This window comes from Takifugu rubripes, chromosome 1, assembly GCF_901000725.2.
Source record: "Takifugu rubripes chromosome 1, fTakRub1.2, whole genome shotgun sequence".
In the NCBI taxonomy this organism is placed as follows: Eukaryota; Metazoa; Chordata; class Actinopteri; order Tetraodontiformes; family Tetraodontidae; genus Takifugu; species Takifugu rubripes.
Genome location: NC_042285.1, coordinates 19,976,001 through 19,999,481, shown reverse-complemented (window position 1 = coordinate 19,999,481; position 23,481 = coordinate 19,976,001). Strand labels below are relative to the sequence as shown.

Below are 23,481 nucleotides of genomic sequence, written 5' to 3'. Positions count from 1 at the left end.
AGGACAACTGTACAATAGAAGTTTTTTTTTTGCAGAAAACCTTTGCCACATCCGCTCCTTCTGAGATGTGTGATGATTGATTTGCCTTGTTTTATTATAGCCTCCTGCTTTGACCTTTAAAAAGGTGAAGGAAGGAAGGAAGGAAGGAAGGAAGGAAGGAAGGAAGGAAGGAAGGAAGGAAGGAAGGAAGGAAGGAAGGAAGGAAGGAAGGAAAAATAGCATTTGATCAGGATGAAAACAGAACAGTTTGGGGTCTGAGGTCGGTGAATTCCAACTCTGAGAACTTCCAGCCCGCAGGAGCGACTGCAAATATGTTCATTATATTCTTCAGACCAAATTTTGGTTCCAAAGAAGGAAAATGACAGTATTGTTGTTATGTTAAAGATAAACTGGCGTGTTAACCAGTTATACAATACTGGCTCATACCATTGCAACTGTAGAGGCAGTACGCTGGCGGCTTTTCACACGGGAGATCTGCAAATAATATGAAAGCAAGTCGGGAGGGAGGGAGGGAGTGATGTCGTTCAGTCCATTTTGGTTTGACATTGCAGCTCTGCACAAAGCTGTAAATGTTCTCCTGTTGAAATGTTCAGAACATTTGGGTGGTGTTTACGACCTTTGATTTAGTGGGACATTTTATGTACAGCTGCAATATTACATATTCATCAAGCTTTATAAAAGCAAGAAGAAAAAACCCAACAACTTTAAAAGTTCTTCAATATGTTCAGGGGCCACAGATACAGATGTAAAATCTATAGGAGGCAAATTCTTTTTTCACTAGCAGACGTCCTGCTCCGAGAGTGGACCTGGAGACCCTGTCTCATGAATCATGCAGGCGAGTAAGAGAATAGGATGATATTCTTTATTCTACACTGAATTCATCCTTTCCAGGGCATCAGTGTGAAATGCTTTCCATGTGTGAATAGACTCCTGGTGGAGTGAGCTCTGACATTTTGGTATTCCCTCTCCGGCTATTAGTGGTAAAGCCAGGCTTAACAAATGCTCCTGCTGGTTGGTCAAGCAACAACATGCCTCCAATTCTGAGCAGCTGTGTAGACAATTTCTCACTCTGCTTGGATTAACAGTGCAGGACACAATAGCAAGAATGTGTCTGCTATCTGAATTCCAAAATATGTCAAGGCTAACCAAACAGCTCTGGAACGTTCATGCGCCCGCTCTCGTGGTCTCTCCGGTGACCTCTGACTGCTCGACCACAGCCGGGAGGGGGGAGGCATCGGTCTTTATCAAGGCATGAAGCGCGGTGTCAGGCGCTGGTAAATGCCTGCCGAGAGGTTGAGGAGGTTGAACCAGAACATCAGCGTCTGTCAACGCGTCGTGCTTGCCAAAACCCTCGAGATCCCAAATGTGATGGACTTGCTGGCAGAAGCAGAACTGCAGAAGTCTCATTTTGAGCAGATGCTGAGGAACCACAGTCAATTTTGCTGCCAACAGACCGATCAAGAACATAAATTACCTTTGGGGGGGGCCTCTGTAACATCACTCATCTGCACCCGCGATGACTTTTGTGCGTCTTTGCTGGGAGAAATGAGTCCACATGGACACTAAATATGGTTTGAAACCTTATTAACTCCAAAACACTTGGACCAGATGTGTCTAGAGGATCATCCACAGACATAAAGATGGATAAAATATTCATGACAGATAAACAAAACTTTGTTTTTTATCAATTTCCTTACAAATGAAGTTGATGCTCAGACCTCTGAATGTATTTTTTACCACATGCTGCCTGGAGCCTAAAGTAAAATGCACTACAATGATCTTGAGTTCGAAATGAAACAGTGAAACTCACCTTCCTTCCTAGTTTTCAGAGAATCTTCCTCTCTAGTCTGGCCAGTAAAAATGCTCGACAGCTGCCCACTGACACCCAAATCCCCGGCTCATCATCTCAAAGTAGGCCTTACACAAGTAAATTGATAAAAGCTTTATTTATAACAACACTGTTACACAAGAACAAGAGGTGAACTGTGTACATCAGTATATTTCTGCATATAGATCATCATCTGTAATACTTAAATATAGGTTAGATTTATTTTGTGAGGAGCATTTAAGTACCATCGGTCAGACCTGGTCTGTCCTACACACCCAGTATTATTTATAAACCCAATAATATCACAACAGAGGGGACACAAAGGGTAATAATTTATAGAATTGTTCCTTTTTCACACTCTTGTTCACTCACAAATGCATTAAATGCGATATAATCCTCCCACAACAAGAGGCTGGTCTGCCTAGGACGTTTGATGATGCAATATAAAATGAACCAAAATACAGCATTATTAACATAATTACTCATCAAAAACGACATTTTATGTACACTGTTGAAGACCGCCAAAAGAGGTAAGAGCAGAGACAGTTGTGGCTCCTGTGCTGTGTGATAAGTCAGACATGATAAAGTCCTGGAGGAAACAAAGTAGGACTCATGTTGGTGCTCAGGATGCAAGTCCAGAATCTGGCATCGCGCTATAGCACTTCTTCTTACAGTAGATCGGAGGAATTAAGGCACTGCTCCGGATTCTCTCCTCCCATTACAACAGGTCCTTCACCCTCCGCGACCAGAGGGCAGCTTTTGTCACCATCCATCTCTGTACTTTCATTGTCCTGCGGCGATAAAAAAAAGTGAGAGAGAACATGTGCAATCACTGAAGTTTTACTGCGCCAGACATTATAAAAGGTTGACGGGGGGAAAAAAGATTGCAGCGTGCACTTACAGATATTTTAAGGGCCCGTAAAACAACTTTATTAGTCTAACAAAATTGAGAAATAAAGCATGAGAATTGTGTCACAACTTAACCATCGTCTGCATTTGTCTGGGTTTATGTGGACTGGTTCCAGTACAGGCTCCTTGAAGAAATGTGTGCGTTGGGGAACATTATCTAATTACAAACTGAAAGGCTCTCTTGTTCTATAAATCCCTTTTTTATAAAGTGAAAAGTGATCAAGCTGTTGTGTAATAAACGCCTAATTTCTGGCGTCCATTTGATAATCAAATCACTGCCTTTGCTCTCATTGAAAGCTCCATGTCTCTGACTGCAGCAGGCAGTTAACATTAAACCCTGGGCGGATTCAAGTCACAAAGTATTCCAAAATTTCACAGAATCCAGGAAGTCAATGAGTTGTCAGCGGATCGCTGTGGAAATGGGAGCAGGAGCACCTCCATAGTGGTTGCAAAAGTGGGTTTGGTCTCATAAGCTCACTGTTATCCTCTTCTACATTCTTCAGCAGTACTTTCCGAATAATAACAGTTTAGGTTGTTAATTATAACTTTTTTTTATAGTACTTAACTCACCTTAAGCTCAGCAAATCCTTTCTTTCCCGTGACTGACGCGGGACTTGTGCTTGGGGAGCGGGCCGCCGAATGTGGCGAGCAGGGTGACTTGGGCGAGTGAGACAGGGATTGGCTCCTTTTCACGGCCGACGACACAGCCTGCGCAAATCGGGACGGGGTGGCAGGACAAAACGGTCTCGGCGCCGCAAAACTCCGTAGCTTTTCTAGGCTCAGGCCTGCATTGAGAGGTTTTGCCGGTAAGCTGCTTTGCCTGCTTATTCTCGCCATCTTGTCCTCTTTGGGACTCAGCTCAGCAATGTGGGCCCCTGAGGTTTCATCCAGAGACGTCCCTGGAAGCAGAGGTGGGCGTGGAGGGGATGGGAGCTGTGCTCTCTCTGGAGCCCCCCTGAGGCCAGACCCAGAACTGGCATTGAGGCTCTTCACCACCGCCGACGTGACGTAATACCCGGGTGTTTTCTTGTGCTGTGTCAAGCGGAAAGACGCTGGTTTGGGTTTGGTCGCAGGTGGGATTTTCACCTGCTTGACCTCGGTGGGTGAACCTGGATGCACCCCATCTACTGCCGAGGATGAGGAATGGATGGGTCCAGGTGGACTTGCATTAACAGTGTCATGGGGAGTAGCAGTAGTACTATTCAGGAAGTCCCCCCTGCATGAAGTAGATTGCAGCTTGCTCTGTTCTATCGAGACATCGGGCTGTCCTCTCGGTGCCGTGCTGTCCTCCAGGCTAAGAGAACTAATATCGATTCCCTTCTCAACAGTGGCGCTTGGCCGTTCCAGTGTCAGTGCAACTTCAAAATATCTTAGTTTCTCCAGAGATTTCTGGGGTACAATAGTATACGTCGTCATTCCCACCTTGGGAATGTAGTCCCTTGTCAGTTCATTGGAAGGCTTAGGCTTTGGCTCAGAGTTTGTGGCATAAATAGACGGTGACATCACCGCATCAGTGGGACTTTGTGATGGATCTTGGCATGATGAGATCCCTGAGGTGTGAGATGAGACACCCTTGAGGTCAGGCCTATCTAGTTCCCCTGTTGAAGTGGCTATATCTTTCTTTTCCGCTGATTCAAAAGCAGGGATATTTGCCAAGGAAGGAGCTTCTTCCTCATTTTCCTGCGGTGGCAGAGAAAGGGTTGTGACACCAGTCTGCTCCTGAGCGTCCTCGCCACTGGGACATGGCGTGCCCGGCATCACCGGGGTCTCATCGATCTGCTCGCAGGGGATGTCAGGCCTTGTCTCAAGGGAGTACTGTGCTTCAGCACCTTGCACCAGTGGTGGAGGCAGGCTGCAGGTGGCGGCGCTGCAATCGTCTATCACACCTTCAGGCTCTTCACACTCGGCCTCTTGAATTCCATTTTCAAGTTGGCAGGGCGCATTATCTGTAGTGAGACAGGTGACACTTGTTTAAGGAACAAAATCAGTTAGAAATATTTGCTGGACTGGGTGAAAAAAGACAAATTAAATATTAGATAATAATTAAATAATTTGTCTTTACAAATTAAATATTACATTAATATTGTGACATTTTCCATTGAACTATTGTACCACTACACCACCATTGTACCACTGTACTCTACAAAATCAACAGCTCGTACTCAAAGAATAAATTGCAGTGATTCTTCACGCCGCTAGGTGGAGGTCATGTGTTACAGGTCGGTGAGGATGAAGACAAACCCTAACTAAGCAAGCGGATTAAAATTTAATATCTGGCTATTAGCTTTTTAATATAAAATATTCAGGGTATATTTTACAATCAATGAATGAATCTAATATGGTAAAAAAAAAAAGTGCCAAGACAAGAAAATACTCGGCGGTGGTGACTTAGTTATAATCGAGAACAGTGTGACCTGTCACCCACAGAAGGAGAACCATGCTTAAGGGGACTCACTGGTATCTGTTGTCTCAGACGCACCTGCGTCCTCAGTCCTGACTTCATCTGGAGATGCAGACTCATCCTCTGTGTTCTGCAGGTGTCTGTAAAAATCAAAGACAGCGAGTTAAAAGTGCTGCAGATACAGATATGGATAGCAGCATCTCGGTCCACTTGGGGCTCGTACTTGTCGCCAGAGGGCAGATCTTCACACTGATCCTCTCCATTGCTTTCCATTGCTACTGTGCTGGGAAGGTCAGCGTCTGGAGACGGGGAAGGCGGCGAAACTTCTGCAGATTTGCTGAAGCTGCTCTCTTCTTCCTGGGTGTCACTTGCAGCTGCAGCCGTGAGCAGGACATTGGTCTCCTCTTGCTCCATGATCTCCTCCAGTGGGTTAGCGGCTGCACCTCCTTTAAAACAGAATTGTTTAAAGTCACTCAATGCAAACTTGGTTGCCAAAAAACGTGTTTAAAACTATTCATTTTGATTTTATCAATATTTTCAGTCCCAACAAAGAATGTTCCACAGATGAGTGGATTCAGCCTTTTACATCCAGCCATTTTTAGCCCGACAAGGAAGGAACTGTAAAAGGAATTTTGGGGCTACTCAAAGCAGAGTGCAGATTCTCACTGTTCTCAGCCTCTGATCTTCATATTTACTGGGAAGCGGCGGGCTGGTGTCGAAACAGCAGAGGAAGTTTTATTTCTTGGTGTTTGAAAAATTAGTAACAAAGGAAGGACGGAAACTGTTGTGTGTATAGAAGTGGAAAACAATGTCTCAAAAGGTCAGTGGCTGCACTTTTATAATAACTTCTAAGAATAAGGCCAAGTTGATAGTCAGATCCACATTCTTCAACAAAATAAATACGTAAAGAAATACTTTGTCCATATGTAGCTGGGAATGGCTCCAGCATGCTTCCTGTGACCCCCGAAAGGGATCAAAAGGGCACGAACAAAATAAATAACGGATGTTTCTGAGGCTACTGTTGGGTTTGGAGGTCATCGTTTTTACATTTTTGCTGTATTTTCAACCTAAACAAAGCAATAAAAAATGCCACTCCATAAATCGCAATGCTGCAAACATTAAGGGGTTTCCCAAAATGATTACATGGTGTAGAACATAACTGTAACTGTCACGCCATGAGCACTTAAAAGTGATCAAGTCTGTCAAAATGAAATGAGACTCGAAAAAAAGCACTCCGAGATCGCAGACCTCCACCAGGCATGCTGTGACTTACAGCCGTACTATGTATAGGCGGTAGCGATACAAGGCTACATAACATGGCTGCTTCGCTGAGTTTATGGTCAAATCGTCTTGGCTTTGATCTTTGGAACCATTTGTCCCTTGGCCCATTACAGATTATTTCCTGAACATTTCATTACATCCATCCCTAAATTTGAGTTATTTTGCTAACGCCAGCTGACCTATAATCTTGGCGGGGGTTATAAACAAATTTTAAATGCAGGGTGATAAATATAACCAGATTCACCTATATTGTGTTTGAAACAAATGGTAACACGTGATATTTATTCCCATTTCATGCCACCAGCAATACAATGTAATATTTTTCTTTTTTTATTTAACTTGGGGCATATACAGGACGGGTGGAGTTTCCTCCCACTGAAAAATAGTGTTTTTCTACACAATTACAGGAAAATATATCAAAAGTAGGTGATTATTTGTCCATTGACAAAAGCAGCCTGGAATTTAGAATCATATGCACCACTTCCTCAGAAACAGTTTTGCAAAAAAATGTTCATTTGTATATTTTCGGTATATTTTGTAGATTTATTTTATTTTTTACATGTGCTACTACTATCCTCTTGCATTGATCTCCTGTTTCACCTGAAGAGTCTTCCCAAAGGGATTAATGAAGTTAATCTGAATCTAAATCTGAAAAAGGTTCTTTACATTGTCACATAGTAGGATAGGTTGGTTTTGATCAAAGTTCCCTTCCTTCTTTTGAAAATCAAAAATCTTTTGGATCTTCCCCTCGTTTCCAGGTTTTCCTAAAATGGCCACTAGGGGGTAGAAGACTCAAAGGAAAACGAATCTGCCTTTGAAACCTCTCTGAGGTCTCTAAGGACATGTGACATGACAAAGGGAAATGTGCACATATGAACAGACAAACCTTGTGAATTCTCTTTCATGGGAATGGTTTCTTGGTCAGAAGCACTCGAGGTTGTGGGAGGCAGAGGAGCTTTGCGTTTTGCCCTCTTGAGTGAAGACTCAGCGGATGATCCACGACTTAAACCGGCGACCTGTGGTTTTGTCATTTGAGTCGTATATTCAGTTCAGGGAGATTAAAAAAAAGGTATTGAACACAGGAGATACTTTTGCTGTTCCTCTGCAGTGACCGTTAAAGCGTCAAGTGTCTCACCTGATCAAGCTCCAGTCGGGTGTTGGGCTCAGAGTTGATCCTCCGCCGCGGGCTGATGTCCGAGCAGCCCTGAGACACGACCACCGGAGGTTGGGGAGCGCGTCTCTTTTTCGGCACGTCGCCGAGCACGGTGGTAGAGCCGAGCAGACACGCATTTGAGCTCGGTAAGGCCATGCTGAGTGGTCGAGGTTTGCTCACCAGCACAGGAGAGGCTGGAGCACTGACCGCTGTTTCCTTTAAAGAACAACCAACCAATCAGAACATGATAAGAGCCTCAGTCCCAAATAACAGTGCGAGGCAGCTAATGATAAACCAAAGTAAACAAACCTCCCTCTGAATCTTTTAAAAGCTTGATTACTACTGCATTACCTGCTCGGACTTTTTCCTGCTCTTTCTAAATTTGCTGAAAAGGCCTTTGTTTTCTTCTTCCTTTTGAGTTTTGTCTTTGCTTGGAAACACTGTACACAAACACAAAAATGCCAAAGTTGCAAAATCGTGCGAGGTCAGCGGGATACGTGTGCTGACGGCAGTTGTTCCAAACTTTGATACCTGCATGACATGAGACTGGAGACGCAGGAGAGGCCGACTGTCCTGAACAGCAGGTAACAAATGAGTAAGAGTAATAAGAGTAGAGTAAGTAAGCCAAATAGCAACTTTGAACGGAGGACTTACTTTTGGTGTCTCTTGCGTAAACCTCCCTTATTGCATAATCATTCAGAGAGCAGGACAGGTCCAGAGGGGACAGTGACTGGACATCTCTCAACAGAACTGTGGACTCTACATCAAATTCACATTTCTCACAGATGGCTGGCAGGTGATCAGCCAGGGGGACCCGAGGGCTGACCCGAAGGATCGTCTTCTGCGCCCTCTTGTAGTTTATCACCATCCGAACGGTTGCCTGGGGAACAGAGGATCTGCCGCTTCAACAAAAAATCTCTGCGTCATCGATGCACTTTGAAAACAAAGAGAACGCTGTGTCGGGCGGTCGGCGTACCTCGGGCATCTGGGGGCCTGTCTTTTTATTTTTATCCTCCCCTTTGGGTTTCAGTAAGATCTTTTCCACGTCCAGCGTCCCGATCAAGACATTGGGCTTGAGTTTGGTGTTCTTGCTGTTTGTGGTCACCAGTTCTAAGGTGTAGCTGGACGGATTCAGGTGATACTTGGCGCAAAGCGTCACTAACAGATCCATCAGGGGTTTGCTGAGAAGCGACAGTGCAGCACACCAAAATCACTCAAAATCCAAAACCATTCAAGAAAATAAAGTACACAACCTCTATTTTCTCCTGGACATTTGTCTCGACTCGAAAAGCTGCTTTAAAAGTAAGAGACTAATCTTATCATAAGTTTATTTGTCTCGGGAGTTTGAAGAGGCCAAAGAGTGCCAGACACCCAGTGGGGAACATTAGTCAACTCTGCCTTGTGGAAGATAATGATATCTTAAGGAAAGCGAAGGTAGCAAATGAGCCGAGTGGCAGAAGTACGGCAGCAGCCTGTAATCTGCAAAACTTGAGAATTGAAAACAAACATTATCGGTTTGATCCCATCGAAGTGGAGCTGACCCCGTCTCCTGATGCAATGTTTGCTGTGGAAATCACTGCTCTCGCTGCAGCTGTAAAAGCAATCTTCTCTGATATGAGATCAGGTGGGGGGGACGGTACCTTCCGTGGACTGTGGTCATCCTCTCCTCTCCATCAGGCAGAACCACAGCCAGTGACAGGTCTTGATCGATGGGGTTTTCCTTCACATCCATGGTTAGATGGGGGCCTCCTGCATACCACTGGGACAGGTCGGAGGACTCCAGCGTCTTTAGTCCTGGGGGAGACGGGGCTTTGCTTTTGGCGGAGACCCTAAAGGTGAGGACACGGAAGCGTGTGTAAGAACCGCGTCATAAACTGGTGTTGTTCTCGTCTGAGACTGAGCGCCAGGCGGCGTGAATGGATTCCTTTATTCCTCAGGTTTCTGAAGAGACTGGGGCTCAAGTCCACTCCAAGAAGTCACAAGACAACCAAGTGTACAGATTTACTCACTGAGCCTGAAGAAACATCTATGAATGGATAGACATGCTGACAAATAGGACCACAAACCACTTACACAGCACATGTGCAGTGGCTCTCAACATGGAGGCAACACCCTTAAATTAAATAATAATTAAAGCAAAAAATAAAAGTCAATAAAAAGAGGTGAGGAGCAGAGGCACTCGTGAGAGCTGGGCTGCGAACGACAGACTTCCTATATGATCTATGTTCTCTTTAACTCAATTTTAAAGTCCATTTCTGTTCCAGCTTATTGGACCTTCCGCATCTCCCCCCAGAGGTGATAATAACAGACAAAAAGACTTTGTCATAAGGCAAGTGGACCGAGCCAGCCAGACTTTTATAGTTGCACTGCAATCCCATCAGCGGGCCAAGGAATCACAAAAAGTTGGACTCTGGAGTGCAGCATCATTCCGTCGGCATGCATAACGCAGGGTTTTGCAGACTCAATGCACAGAATTATAGTCTGTAATGTCTCACGGGGAGGAGCTGCTTATTCTAGCCGAGGAATCTAAGCAATGCAAGGTCACAGCCTCCCCAGCAGAACGTCTAAGGATTATTAGTCTCGCTGTGGGGCAGCTGACTTTTAACGCCAGCGTGATGACACGTGTGAACAGGGCAAAAATGCAGCTTCCTACAGGTACTTGGGTTCGGGTTAGTTGGTCTTTGTGTGACAGTGAGTTACATCAAGTTTTAGGGAGGAAAGGTGTGTTAACATTCAGCATTTAGGGTCAGTGCTCGAGCTCTCGGGGAGAAAAGCAATAAATCACAGAGTAAAGCCCTTGACCTGGGATTACCGGGTCGAACGCCAAGAACACATTTCTTAGATCTACGCTAGAGCCCATCAACCTGAAGACCAACAAAGGAGTCGTGCGATCATACTTCTATATCACTGGATCAATATTATTATAAAGTGATACGTTCGTACAGTTATGAGCACAAACATGTGGCACCTGCACTGTAAAAGGGTGTAAATCATTCTTTCACACACCCACAGGTGGTAACATGTTGAAGAGCATCTGCAGGGAAAAGAGAAAATCACCTGATCTCAGACTGGCGCTTCCAGCAGTGGGATCTTTGCTTGAACAAACGCTTTAACGCAAATACCGTGCACCGAATTCTCTGCACCCACTGCCTAATTCTGTTTGCTGGTTTCAAATTGCTGATTAATCTATGAAGTAAGGCACAGTATTATTAATGAGCTGGAACGCTGGATATGTGACAAAGCTCAGAATGGGATTGAATATATGTGCTGTGACATTGATTATGACTTTGACAGCTTATCGTTGCATTAAGATTCACAATAACTATTTAGCAAGTGCAACACAGCTCTATAAAAATGCCATATCAGACTAGCGGTTAGCATGACACAGTTTTCAAGGCTCTGATGCAAACTGACTCAACAAGCATGTCTTTCTTCACTTTGTCAACATGAGGGTCTGCTGATGCATCAATATTTAGACATTTCGTGATGAGATAATGTCTCTAAAGGGTAAAGTCTGCTTTAGACTGTGGAAACTGTGCCGGTGCCATAAGTGCATGTGTGCATGTATACGGCCTCTGTGATAATATGAATGCAGACGTCCACAGCTAGCATAAAACGACACGTGTAAGTCTTGCTCTTTGCAAAGCACGCAGAGGTCATTCCAGGGTACTGACAACCCCTGGAGCTTCACTGGTGCTATTGGTGGGCTAGACAGTCATCGCAGCAGTGTTATTGGGTGGAAATGGAAAGCCGGAGTACACAAATAAGAGCGGAATTAAACTGTGAACCAGCAAAAATGACCAAGAATGCTACAAATTCCCAGCATTCTCACTGCACCGTGTGTGTCAACAGAACAGCTCAGACAAACATTCTCATTCTAGGTGCTAGGTTCTGACGGCTCAGCTTTTTATTTAGGATTAGAATATTATATAAGTATGGACTCCGGAAGGACTGCTGGTGTGAGCTTTTCACTTATGCTAATTGAATTTTAACTCAAGTGAAAATACCATGTGACTGAGGCCTGAGACCAAAACAAATAACATTAGAATGAGAAAGACGGGGGTGTCGTATCCATCTGGGCCAGGTTCCGGGACAGCCCTGCTTATACAGCTCTGTCATCGGTGGTTTATTCGAGGCTCCTCAGGCAGGTGACAGACATGGCTGGTTGTTTTCACCACCCTGTGTTTTCTCTGAGTCCCCGGATGTGACGCTGGGCGCGAGAAGACGTGTTGAAGCTTGACCGTGCCGAAGTCTCGCTTGCCGGGTTTCTCTCGGCAGGTCCAGCCATCATGAAACAGGCCCGTTAAACACTGGATGACGCGCGCAATCACAGACTGCACCAGGAAATAACAGGCCTGACGCTGCTGCGCCGTATGTTGCATTTCATCGCGTCACAAACCGATACTCAACGTTGTGCTGTCATTATGCAACCATCAGCTGGAGCCTTTTGTGAATTTAATAAATGGATTTCTGGTGTTCTTCAGATAAATTCTGGTTGCATAATCTCAACATGAGGCCAATACAGTATCCAGATGCTGCTGCTCACGTACTATATATATATATATTTCAAATATTTGCGCGTTTACATGTGCGTAAAAATGATAAAAAAATAAGGGGCTTGGCTTTTGAGAAATACAGCTGAAATAGTAGTGGAAACCTAAATCTATATTTTGTCATAAATAAGAGGATTCAAACTGCTCAAAAAAGAATTCCCTGCATACCACTGCACCTTGAGCCAGCTGGCAGGACTCGTAGCAGAAACATTTAAGTCATTTCTTTGTGTGAGTTTTCCATCCACTCGTATCAAGTGCCTCCTGACAAATCCTGAATTAAAGCAATGAAACAAAGGGGGCAAAGAACTGGTGGGAGGCTTATGTTGCTCAGAGGGTTCAGCGAAGGTGTTGGATTAGCAAACATGCCCACTGTGGTACGTTAGCAGCTGCTGGGTAGCACCACGGCCCCGTGAGGAATGACGAGTTCATGCGCGGCAGAAGCAAACAAGAGCTTCCTCCTCACTCACACTTTGGGATCACAACCTGATTATTTTAAACAAACACGGGCGGCGGTTCAACGCCCCGGTGGCCGGAGCCCTCCGAGGAGCCTACAAGCAGCACTGAGAGGCTGCACAGTTTACAGGCTCAAACATGCCACAGCGCGGCAAGTCCAACACACCCTTCGCTTCAAGTCAAAACACATACAGTAGACACATGAAAACATTCGGCACATCGCCGAATCGCCGTTTGAAGCCATGTTAGAGGCAGAGCGTACCGGGCCTACAGGTGTAACAGGACCTGCTTTTCCTCTTTTCCTTCCACGCTCTTACCTTTTTGCCTCAGGTCGGCTCGGCTCAAACCATTTCCCTGCTGCGTTCCATCTCCCATGAGACCTCAGACTAAAAACAAATGTCAATCGTTTCAAAAAGCCCACCTCATGCCCACGCCCCAAGTGCTGATGTCACAAACATGCCCCCCCCTCAGACCCTTCTCCTACCTAATTCCTGGCAGGCCCCCTGACTGCGCCTCTGGACGCTCCGGCAGTGCGCTGCGGTGTGTACTCAGCACTCCCCCTGCAGACATGTGCACAAAGGTAAGCAGCTTTGCCTTCCTTGTGCAGGCTTGAACCTGTGGGTGGGGCCAGGGGTGCGACTTCTGATGGAGGAGCACTGCGGGGCAGCATGGCAACCATGTCTGGGTTTTAATCAGCTAAATAAACAACAAATAAAGTCATCCTTTCTAAATAAAAAAGGACATTTTATTACGTCATCACCAGGCACCAGCGGATTCTAAAGGAGTTTCTGCCACACACTAATTAATCAGGTATTGCGGTTATATTCCTTCTCCATCATGCAAAAGGCTTTTTGAAAGCCACACCTTACTGCTTCAGAGCTGACTCACTCCACAACCATGCACACGAACGTGCGCTGCTTCAGCGTAACAGCAGCCAACCAACATTATTCATTCACCAACAGTAAATGCTGATCGTGATGTAGTTTCTCCCCCAGAACAAAGATAAGGACAGTAAAAGCGAGCGAAATGTCCAAAAATATGCCACAAACACACCGGACAGAGGGCAACAGCTACAGTGCGCACACACTCCTCATGCCAGTAGAAACTGGAAACTCTGGAAACTTGTCACCAGTGGCTCCGCTCCAGTCTGTGATACGCCTGAGTAACAGGACAGATGCAAAACTGTGGCTAAAAACACCAGCACGTGTCGTTACATTGGTAATAACCTGAAGAAATATCACATTAGAAACCCAGTTGTTCATGTTGAGAACTAGAAAAAACCCGGAACTATCAGGTTATACGACAGCAATGGAAGCGTATGAATGTAGAACATTTCGGCTTATTTTCTTCGATGCAGGCTGAGTTTTACAGGACAGACATGTGCTTTACTCAACTGAGACGTGTTTTCAGTGAAGGTTTTATGCAAGTGCATGATGCAATGCGAGTGCTATGGGTTTGCTTTAGCCCCGAGCCTGATCAGAGTCTGGTACTGAAGCGATAAATTTGACTTTCCATTGTGAAATCAACACTCTTTGCCAACCTTTATCAGTACCCCTCCTCTTCCACTTACGTAATACATGCAGCTCATTGTTCAAACACCTCTGACGGAGGCAGGGGGGGGAGCAAGCGTGGTGAATGGAGACGCCGGCCGTATGGTTTGGAGTTAAGGGAGCTGAGGAGTTACACAGAAGGGGGAGAGAGGAGGAAAGGAGGGGGGGTCCCTGAGGAAAGACAAAACACAGGACCAGAGACACAGCTGGTAATTTGGTGAGAGGTCACTCACAGTAAACACAAGCTTTTAAAAGAGGGTCTGGAAAGGCCATTACTTCTTGAGCAGTCTGGGATGGAAAGAGATTAGGGGGAGAAGAGCAGAGGGACCCTGTGAGAGCTTCCCACTTCCTATCTGTTTTCTTGTTTATTATCGTAGGCAAAATACAAACTTGTTCCCACAGAGGCCGGCCTCCTGCACCGGCCGGGCCAGAGTGCCAAATCTCACTGAGGCTCTAAATGCAGATAAATGTTTAAAGAGCCGACCGAATGTCACCATTAGCTTTTCAACGATCTCCCTCATTCCCGCCTACACTTTTACGACTGCCTGGACTTACTATTACACTCCACGCTGCACTAAAGCTTCTCCGGGACCAGGACTGGATACCGGATCTGCCCCACTGAAGCTGCAATATAGAAAAAGTCACCACTCTGGGAACCGGAGCCTGCTGTGGTCTGAGGTTTGCGTTTCCCTCATCTCTGAGGGGCTCAAATATTTGACTCCGAGCGATGAATTAAAACCAATCAGTGATGAACCTAAAGACTGGATGTTTTGCAGGCATGCACAATAGCCGTGCACAGTGTGAGAAACATAAGGTAGTCATCAGTCTAACCTCTGGTGACACGACCAAATGAGGGACGCGACCAAACAGGGAGCCAAGCACTGAAACGCCACGGTGGAGGCGACAGCGCCCCCTTCAGTTGGAATTTCACACATCATCACAGTGCACGTTGCAGCGGTGTGCAACAGTGGAGCATCTTTTTTTAAAAAGCACAACACAGGGATTTTTCTCCCTCTCCAAAGGCTGCAGTGCCTCCAAAATTCAGTCTTTATTTTATTTGCACTAGCAGAATATTCAGAATTGGACCCAGGACCCGTACATGTTCTTTATACCTCATCTGCTGCTACATTTTGACCATTTCCAAAGGTTCTGGATTTCAAAAAGGTGCATAAGTCTTTATAAAGGTCCCTTGATTTCCCAGTAAGGAGGATATAATAAAACGTGAACCCAACGTTTGCTAACAGAGTCACTTCTCCTCAGTCCATTTTAGATGAGCTCAGAAGTTTATAGCATTTCCTCTCTGCATTGGTGCCACATCGATGCAAGATGTGGTCAAGTTCTTCAGTTGCACAAAAATCCTCTAAAAATTTCTGGTATTTGGGGCTGCCATCCTGTGTGGGTGCACAGTAGCAGCTGCACGGTGGGGCCACAGTATCCACTTTCAGGGGTTGATCATTCATCTGTGAATCACAAGGCTTAATTTGATGTGTTTAAACTACACTGTTAGGATGATCCGAAAAATGACCATAGACTTTCATCAGTATAATAAAACTCTCTAAACTCTCTGGTGTTTTTTATGTACTTTTTTGCAGGACAATGAAGGGAGGATGGGCATGTTGTCATATTGGAATCAGCCAGCAGGGGGAGATATGGAACGTCAGCACCGTGAGAAGCTCATAGATTCTTTATTGTTATCTGCAGCACTGTGGTTGAAAGTCTTTACCGTAGACCTAAAACTGACTTTTCATGTCATATGGAGAATTTCTAACTGTGGAGGCCTGTTTTACAGCAGTCTTCCACAAGATGGAGATTCTAGTCACATTATCAAAAAACAAAAACAAAGCTGTGTTATGTTATCCTGTTTTATCAACAGGATTCAGATCATTTAAAAAGTTCTGCCACAGCCATACATACAGCAGGGTGTGAAAACATGCCCACCAGACAGTGTTTATTACAATAATCATGGCATCAAGAATCATGAAATCCATATTCTCCAGTTCCTACCTGCCTTTAATTCTCCTCATACTGGTTTGAGCTTGAGTTAATGGCGCCTCAGTTGAGTGACTCCTATTAACAATTCCTTCTTTTGATGAGGATCTCACACAAACAAGGCAAACGCTGATAAAGAAGGTCAAGCAAATTAAGGCAATTCGTCCCTTTGTTGCACAACATGTCTGACTATTGCTGGAGATAAGCGGAGCTTCCTTTGAGAGGACACAATGAATCAATTCATGACTTGTCTTTGCAACTGTCCCACAGGCTCAGAGTGGGAGGCATCTGAGCATTATGCCCTGGAAGAGTGGACACAAAGAGGGGCTGAGATGGCCTCTTTAGCCAAAGTCCAAGAAGGATCCGTGCAGCAGCTCCAGCAAAACAAGCTGCTGGGTGCACAAACATAAGTATAAAATCTACTCTGAGTCCAAAAAAAGGCACGCTGTAATGCTCAGTAAAGCATGTGTTTATAACCGAGCAGCGAGAGATATTCACTCCTGTTCAATGAGCAGTATTCAATGTGATAACAAAGAAGAGCCATTATTCCTGCTGCTGGATGTCGGCCATCGTGTCTGTTTCAGCCTTGTGAGGCAGAAGGCATCAATTAGATGAAACCGTCCCAGCACGCAAAGATGCACTGGACGGGCCTTATAGCTTTATTAAATGTGGTGGGTGGAGGTCTGAAAGACACCCTTTATGGCCCAGTGGGATTTCTGAGGGCCGCACGCTTTAAACCAAATGACACATTTCGCTGAGCAAACAAGGCCTTGTTGTCTTATGAAGGCTGTTGGGGAGCAGGCGGCGCAACGAGGTTCAGCGGATCGCTGCAGTAATTCTGTCAGACAGGACACAATCACAGCAAAAAACGGCCGCGGGCGAGCTTCAGCGCGCCTTTACGTAGCGGTCCCGTGTCATGCTCACTGAGTGTCGCGCATGCGAGCAGCTGTGCCCTCGGACTGGCTGCATGTGGGGAAACAGCTGTGAGGATTCACAATACCTTAACTAATTGCACATTCTGCGCCTGAGGAACGCCAACCATATGAGATCATAGTTTAAGGTGTGTCCAATTAGCAGCGCCTGTTCCAGACGATATACACAAAATCAGATTCTTTTAGATTTATGACCATGCTAAAAGTAATCTGGTTACGTTTGGGTCTGCTGATTACGGCACTATTGTTTTCATTATAAGATCACGATCTTTCCAAATATATATAAAAAACAGGATTGGGAGAGCTAACTGTGGCAAACTAGCGACCAAATGTTTTCAAGGTGTGTGTGTCTGTGTGTGTGTCTGTCTGTGTGTGTGTGTGTCTGTGTGTGTTTGTCACATGTGAGCGCTTCTGGTAGGAGCCACATTTGGACAACAAATGTCACAAAGGCTTTGGGGATTGCGTGAAAATGTTTCTTTCCTAATCTATTAATATTGATGTGCAGATCTGGATCAAGTGGATCCACAAACTTTCATTTAAGGAGGCTGAAGGGCTTTGTTACAGACATGCGATTATAAGCATTTTCTTTTTTTATTTGACAAAGAGAAAAAACACTGAAACCAAAGTTCGAGATACCAGAAGCCACAAATAAAGAGGACGTTCACATCCTGTACACTGCAGCAGCTTATGGAGGAGGGTGGTTTATTTTTCCAAATAAGAGTTCAGCCACAGAGGGGGAAAAACTGCTAAGTAGTGCTGCTTCTAGCTAGAGCTATACGATTCTTCTGACACATGAATGCAAGTCACACCGAAGGAGCTTTTTCCCCTCCTTTATGACCAAAGCGTGCACGATGCCACTGCACGCTAGCTTCAAAATTGGGAAAATTGCAGTGAGGATTGGAAACTTTGCAACAGTGGAAAGCTGGACTGGAAAGTGTCGTATGTTCAAATTCTTTGTCTCACCTCTAATTTCAATCTGACAAAGTCTACGGGAGTGCCAAAGGAGTGAGGAAAGGTTACAAAAAAAGGCTCTGGAAACTCACTCCCCCATTATTTAATGACTCCAGCCAGTGGAACTCAGGCAGCTGACATCATCTCTAACTCCAAAGCTGATGGGAAATTCCATCCTGTCATAAACTCCCACCATTTTTTTCCCAAAAACTTTGATTTGCTTTGACCGTCGCATGACTAATCAGTAGTACACAGAGGATCGGATTCAAGCCCCAACGAGGGACTTCCACATGAAGAAGGACCGTCGTGGAGACGTGAGGAGACGAGAGTGTTGTGCCTGCAAAATACTTCCCATGACCTCTACATGTGGCCAAGGCAATTTCTCAGTAAAACTTGCGGAAAGCAGGAAATGAGGAGAGTTCAAAGGTTGAAACGTTTGCAACAACTGCGACTTTAGGGGGATGAGTGAGAAGAATGTGATCCGAAAGATGCGGCTGCGTTTTTAAATGGGCTTATTTAGACTAATGGCAGGAGCGCAATCCTGCTACCGCTGTCTTCAGACCCTCATAACTGAATAAACTGGATCAAAATCAGTCCATTCGATTAGTAATAAGAATCCAGTCTGACCTGACTAAAGTAAGTCATGGCCAATAACTCGTCATCGTTTTTGTTTTGTTTCACGGAGGTTAAAGGCCACACATGGTCTTCGTAGGTCTAGTGGATTTCCTCCATCACTGACACATAAAATATACAGATGTGACAGCCTACATAGCGGGTGACAGTTGCACATACCTCAGCCCAGTGCTCCGTGGACGGGGAAGGGCTCCGTGATCATCCATGTCCAAACTCATCGGTTTAACTAAAGCCCTGGCACCGGCCAAACACAAAAAACAAGCGCAGTTCATTTTAATGGGGAGATCCAAAGCGTTCAGATGAGTCTGTCTTGCTCGGAGCTGCTTTCAAAACGGGCTTTCATCGCGTAAAATACAACGAATCTGGGCGAATCCCGCATGAGGTCATCGCGTTTTTGTCATTTGAACTTTTTTCCTTCTTTTAACTTTCAGCGGCCTTCCCGATGGGAGGACTTTGCGTTTCTTACCATGAACTTATGCGCTTTTCGGTGCAGTTGTCAGCTTCCATCCGCCGTCAGGAAAGTTAAATCACTCGAAAGGCGCTGCGGACGGTTTTTGTTTGGATAATTGATCCATAATTCCGCTCGGAAGAACCGTGTTGCGCGCCGCGCCTCCGCGGCGAACCACTCCAGAGAACGCGTCCTCTATATTTAAAAGGCGCTGTCAAACACACCTAAAGCCTCTCTGGCAGGACTGCCAACTTTTCTGTGTACATCCCAGAGACGCTGCCTGCATCAGTGTGGAGCCGAGCAGCAGCGAGAGGGGCCGCTGGGCGTCTCTCAGTGGATCTTCCTGTGAAGGCGGTGACATGTCCATCCTCACATTTCTACCATTTCACCACAACATTCATGCTTTAAAAACAGCAAAACGTCTCACTCAATATAGTTTATGTACCAATTTGGAAAACAAACAAAAGAACAAGAAAACAACACCAGCATTGTTTTGCACATCCGTCTATTAAAGGTTTGTCTGTCTACAGCGACCCCCTGTGGCGGAAGTTGGGAACGGCTGATTCTCCTGCGTCAGAGCGTCACAAGTATACAAACACAAATAAATACATAAGTTGAGAGCCTTGAAATTGTAATATTACAATTAATTTACTCGCAGTACTGTTCAAATCCTTCTTTTTCCTACCCATGTTTTTGTTTTATCTGTCTGACAATATAAGAAATGCAGCATAACTAATCTGCAAATTACCTAGAGTATGCTAACTACATTTAAATAAATAGCCTAACACTACTCCAAAATGTATCAGGGATGCTCACAGTTACAGTAAAGCTATATAATAATAATAAAAAACAAGACTACAGTATGAGACTCCCCCAGTTGTGCTGGAAGGATAGAAAGATGAGGATGTTCCTCACCTGGAGTAGCAAATTCAGTCAAATAAAAACCAAAACGTTAGATGCATAAAAAGTGTTTGCACTGATTACAGTTTTGCTGAATAATATCAGTGGTAAAGATTGTGTAAAAACGAGCTGAGCGTTCCAATCATGCAGGCGGCACCGTGCCAGACACATTAGCGTCTGCACAGTAGAACATTTCCACCCCGTGGGAACAGTCTTGTGGGTACAGCCCAGTCATGGTCAAACCGGTGATCATGACAAACACGCCGGTTAAAATCAGGATAGACGGTATCAGGTTTTCACCCTGAAACCACCGTCCAGGGGACAGTTTGAGGAAGCATGCAGATGGAATGATGAAGATCAGTGGAGTGGCACTCAGAACGCCCTGGGTGATAGAGGAGAGGAGAATCCATCACAGGAAACAGACCCATAAAAAGATTATTGAACACAACGCTGCCATGGAGGCAATGACTTACATTCAGCTCCAAAACTACACCCAGACAGTCGAAAGCCAAAGACATGGATGTGCACGCTGTCACTATGAGCACAGTCAGGCCTGCATGTTCAGCTCTGGTCAGCTCCCTACAGCAAAGCACATTAGATAGCACCTGTGGAGATAAAGAAGAACGTACAAATGGACCCATCCTGCTGCGAGTGGTTCCTCTTTTTCGCTCTTCTACCTCTCGTGTAACGAAACACTCCAGAGGAAACGTGGTCACGATGCTGAGGCCGAAGCAGAAGCGCCCAAATGTTGCCAGGTTGTCATCCTTGCAGTAGTTCTCAAATATGTCTCCTGAAAGAGGTTGAAGAAATGTGATGACAGCTGAGGCCTGGGGTTGGCCGTCTCTGAGCGGTACCTTGAGTGTAGCCAGTGAATGTGGTGTAACCAGCAACTGCAAACGCAGCGCTGATTATCAAAGCAGAGCCCACTGACACATGGGTGACCCGGGTCCAGCTGGCTATGGTTGGCTGTTCCAGAGAGCCGTAGATAAGAAAACTGTTGTGGTGGCAGATAAAGGCTGCAGGGACACAACATCAGAGCTAAGTGCCTTCTGTTTGTTCTTTAGCCTGACTATTCATTAGAATGGGCCATATTGTAAATGATGATTTTAAAGTAACGATTATCTTTATATCTTGTTTGTCGCTGTACATCAACATCTTTAGCCATCAAGCAGCACGAATAAGCTCCTACTCACCAAAAGACATAATTCCAGCTGCTTGAATTGCATTTGCCTTTGCAAACACCCATGCATCCTCTGTGGGGGGGCTAAAGGAATATAAAGAAACATGAATTCATAATTAGATTGTGCATCAGCATTCAAATTTAAATCCCTGTGCTGATTCACACATTTGGGGGCCTAACGTGGCAGCTCTGATGATCACGGTGATGAGGATGGCCATGGTCAGCACCATCGACAGCAGGGACACCTGGAAACACGCACGGGTGGTTTACAGGCAGCTAAAAAAGCCCTGAAAGCTACAAAAGAGGCAGCAGGGAAGTATGCGGACTCACCTTCCCGAGCTTCTCTATGTTCCTGTAGAGAGACAGAGGCAACGTGAACGCCACCGTCGACAGTAAGATCACAAAGTGGCGCTCGGCGAGGATGTGTCCCGGACCCACTGTGGCAGGAGGGTTCAAGCATTTTTTCACGTGTGTTTAAATTATTTCGGCATCTGACGCGAAGCGCATGTTCCATACTGCACCTCCTGGGATTCTCTGGAACACTTTGGTCAGCGTGTCACCAGTTGTGATGTTGTAGCTGATCATCGCTAGGGAAGGAAAGGAATCTGTTATTCATCTCCAACTGTGTTGACACGAAAGCACCAGAACAAATAGTGAATACATGACGCATGTGCTGTCATGTGCCCAATCAAAAATAAAAGACCCACCGATGAAAGGGTAAAGGAACTGTAGCGCAGAGAGGACCAGGAACCCAGGGAATCCAAAGGTACTCTGCACCAGCGCCTGATAGCTGTTGGTCCCTGACAGGTTGCCTCCTTTTATCAGCAGGATTATGGAGTAATCTGATTCCAAAAGGTGTATCATAACCACGGCCTGCATGTGCATCATTATGGGGAACATTTATACCCACCTGTGATGAAGGCAACGATGATGAGAAACAGAAGGCCGAGCGGGAGTCCTGCCTGGCTCAGTGCATATGGCAGCCCTGCAGAAGATCGGGGTTATGCCTCCTTCAACAGGATGTCGACGATGTCATACGTAAATAAACCGCATTTCACTTCATGAGATGAGACAGTGTTGGGAATAAGCAGCCGACTCCTTGTGGGGGTTTTGACGCCAGAGAATGTCTCACTTTGTGTGGATGAAAGGGTTAAAGGGGAAAGAGAATGGGGCAACAGGCGCCAGTCATATGACACGGAGAGTTTACCACTGCGAGCCTTGAATAGTGTGAACGTTTGTTGCACCGATATCACCACATATTACGGATGAGGCCGCTGAAAGAGACCGCGGTTGTTCTGACGCTATAGCCCGTGTTGTTGGGGGCAGGTTAAGGATTGTATGGAGAACGGACATGCAAGGTGAGTTATTACCTAAAATTCCGGATCCGATGATGGAATTAATGAAATTGAAAGCCGCGGATATCGCTGACCTCCGGGACGCGGAGATTTTTGGCGGAGGAATTAACGTCGCGCCTTCTTCATTTTTCAGCTGCTTAGAAATTCACACGACAGGTTAAAGGATCAACGTCAACCCCATCAAAAGCGTCTGGCTGAATCAATCTCGCTGTTATCCAAACGCAGCATCACCTTACCTGCTGAGCCATTGGAAGCGCCTGTCGGTCGACCCCTGACCTGCGTCTTCGCGCCTCTTCAGTGGATAACCGTGACCTGCCCAAGTTTCAGCATTTCTCTTAACTATGCCTTATAAACATCTCAATAGCGCCCCTGGGCTTTACACTTCACATTGGGTTGAGCTCCACCCTCTGGAATCAGTGCCCTGAACTCTCTTGGTTTGTCCACAGGGTCACTCCTTCTCATCAGCCAGCTGTGCTCAACACAATTCAACAAGCTGGACAAGTGTGTCTCCAAATTTGGAAACCCGCTCTGCGCAATTTACGCACTGCATGACATTCTTTTGGCCCCGTTCTGCGGCATATTTAACCGCCTGACATCGGCTATTAAAGTTCAATCAATTCGCTGAACTGTTTTAAAACGCTTATTAAGAAATCTGTGGGATCAAAAGGCCTTTTAGCTAAAGATTTTTTTGGTAAATATTTAAAATAGAAATGAATGAAAGCTCTATTGTGTGTCCAGGCAGGACTTTTTTCTTGTTTACTGCTTCATCCCTTTGAGGGTCATTGGGATGGTGCTGGAGCCTTTTCCTGCTCTATATGGGTCTCATAGCAGTGTCCTGGCACCTTCCCCTGCTACCAGAACACCTTTCAAATTCTGTCTGCCCCGGGGCTTGAAGTGAGAACCTTCTGCTTCTCACCCCAGATAAGAACTTGTAGGCATATATATAACATATAGGCAAATTTGAA

The 23,481-nt window shown here is 45.5% G+C and overlaps 2 protein-coding genes and 1 long non-coding RNA gene across 8 annotated transcripts; 1 reads left to right on the top strand and 2 right to left on the bottom strand.

Annotated features, from left to right (window-relative positions):
• Window positions 1-1,927: 1,927 nt before the first annotated feature.
• Window positions 1,928-19,391, bottom strand: cobll1b (cordon-bleu WH2 repeat protein-like 1b). 5 transcript variants are annotated; one of them, XM_011610217.2, is made up of 13 exons: window positions 19,100-19,391; window positions 18,793-18,867; window positions 9,213-9,401; window positions 8,549-8,753; window positions 8,227-8,452; window positions 8,104-8,145; window positions 7,924-8,012; window positions 7,555-7,788; window positions 7,306-7,435; window positions 5,362-5,584; window positions 5,193-5,278; window positions 3,308-4,683; window positions 1,928-2,619 (listed from the first exon to the last, which is right to left on the bottom strand). In XM_011610217.2, the coding sequence occupies exons 1-13, from the start codon at window positions 19,138-19,140 to the stop codon at window positions 2,497-2,499; spliced, it is 3,039 nt and encodes a 1,012-aa protein (XP_011608519.1). In that variant the 5' UTR covers window positions 19,141-19,391; the 3' UTR covers window positions 1,928-2,496. The 5 variants fall into 5 exon arrangements, with proteins under 5 accessions (XP_011608519.1, XP_011608516.2, XP_011608523.1 ...); XM_011610214.2 differs by lacking the exons at window positions 18,793-18,867; window positions 19,100-19,391 and adding exons at window positions 12,896-12,964; window positions 13,063-13,163; XM_011610221.2 differs by lacking the exon at window positions 18,793-18,867.
• Window positions 13,080-18,216, top strand: LOC115250627 (uncharacterized). Its single transcript, XR_003889196.1, has 3 exons — window positions 13,080-13,158; window positions 15,721-15,793; window positions 16,388-18,216. It is a non-coding gene; the product is annotated as an uncharacterized lncRNA (long non-coding RNA).
• Window positions 19,392-19,978: 587 nt separating the features above from the next.
• slc38a11 (solute carrier family 38 member 11) lies at window positions 19,979-22,869 on the bottom strand. 2 transcript variants are annotated; one of them, XM_003961956.2, is made up of 12 exons: window positions 22,753-22,869; window positions 22,532-22,649; window positions 22,072-22,146; window positions 21,869-22,003; window positions 21,683-21,748; window positions 21,492-21,598; window positions 21,327-21,406; window positions 21,175-21,245; window positions 20,836-20,997; window positions 20,659-20,771; window positions 20,455-20,586; window positions 19,979-20,363 (listed from the first exon to the last, which is right to left on the bottom strand). In XM_003961956.2, exons 1-12 carry the CDS (start codon window positions 22,762-22,764, stop codon window positions 20,124-20,126), a joined length of 1,311 nt encoding a protein of 436 aa, XP_003962005.2. In that variant the 5' UTR covers window positions 22,765-22,869; the 3' UTR covers window positions 19,979-20,123. The 2 variants fall into 2 exon arrangements, with proteins under 2 accessions (XP_003962005.2, XP_029697759.1); XM_029841899.1 differs by having other exon boundaries at window positions 22,532-22,652; window positions 22,753-22,829.
• Between the last annotated feature and the right edge of the window lie 612 nt (window positions 22,870-23,481).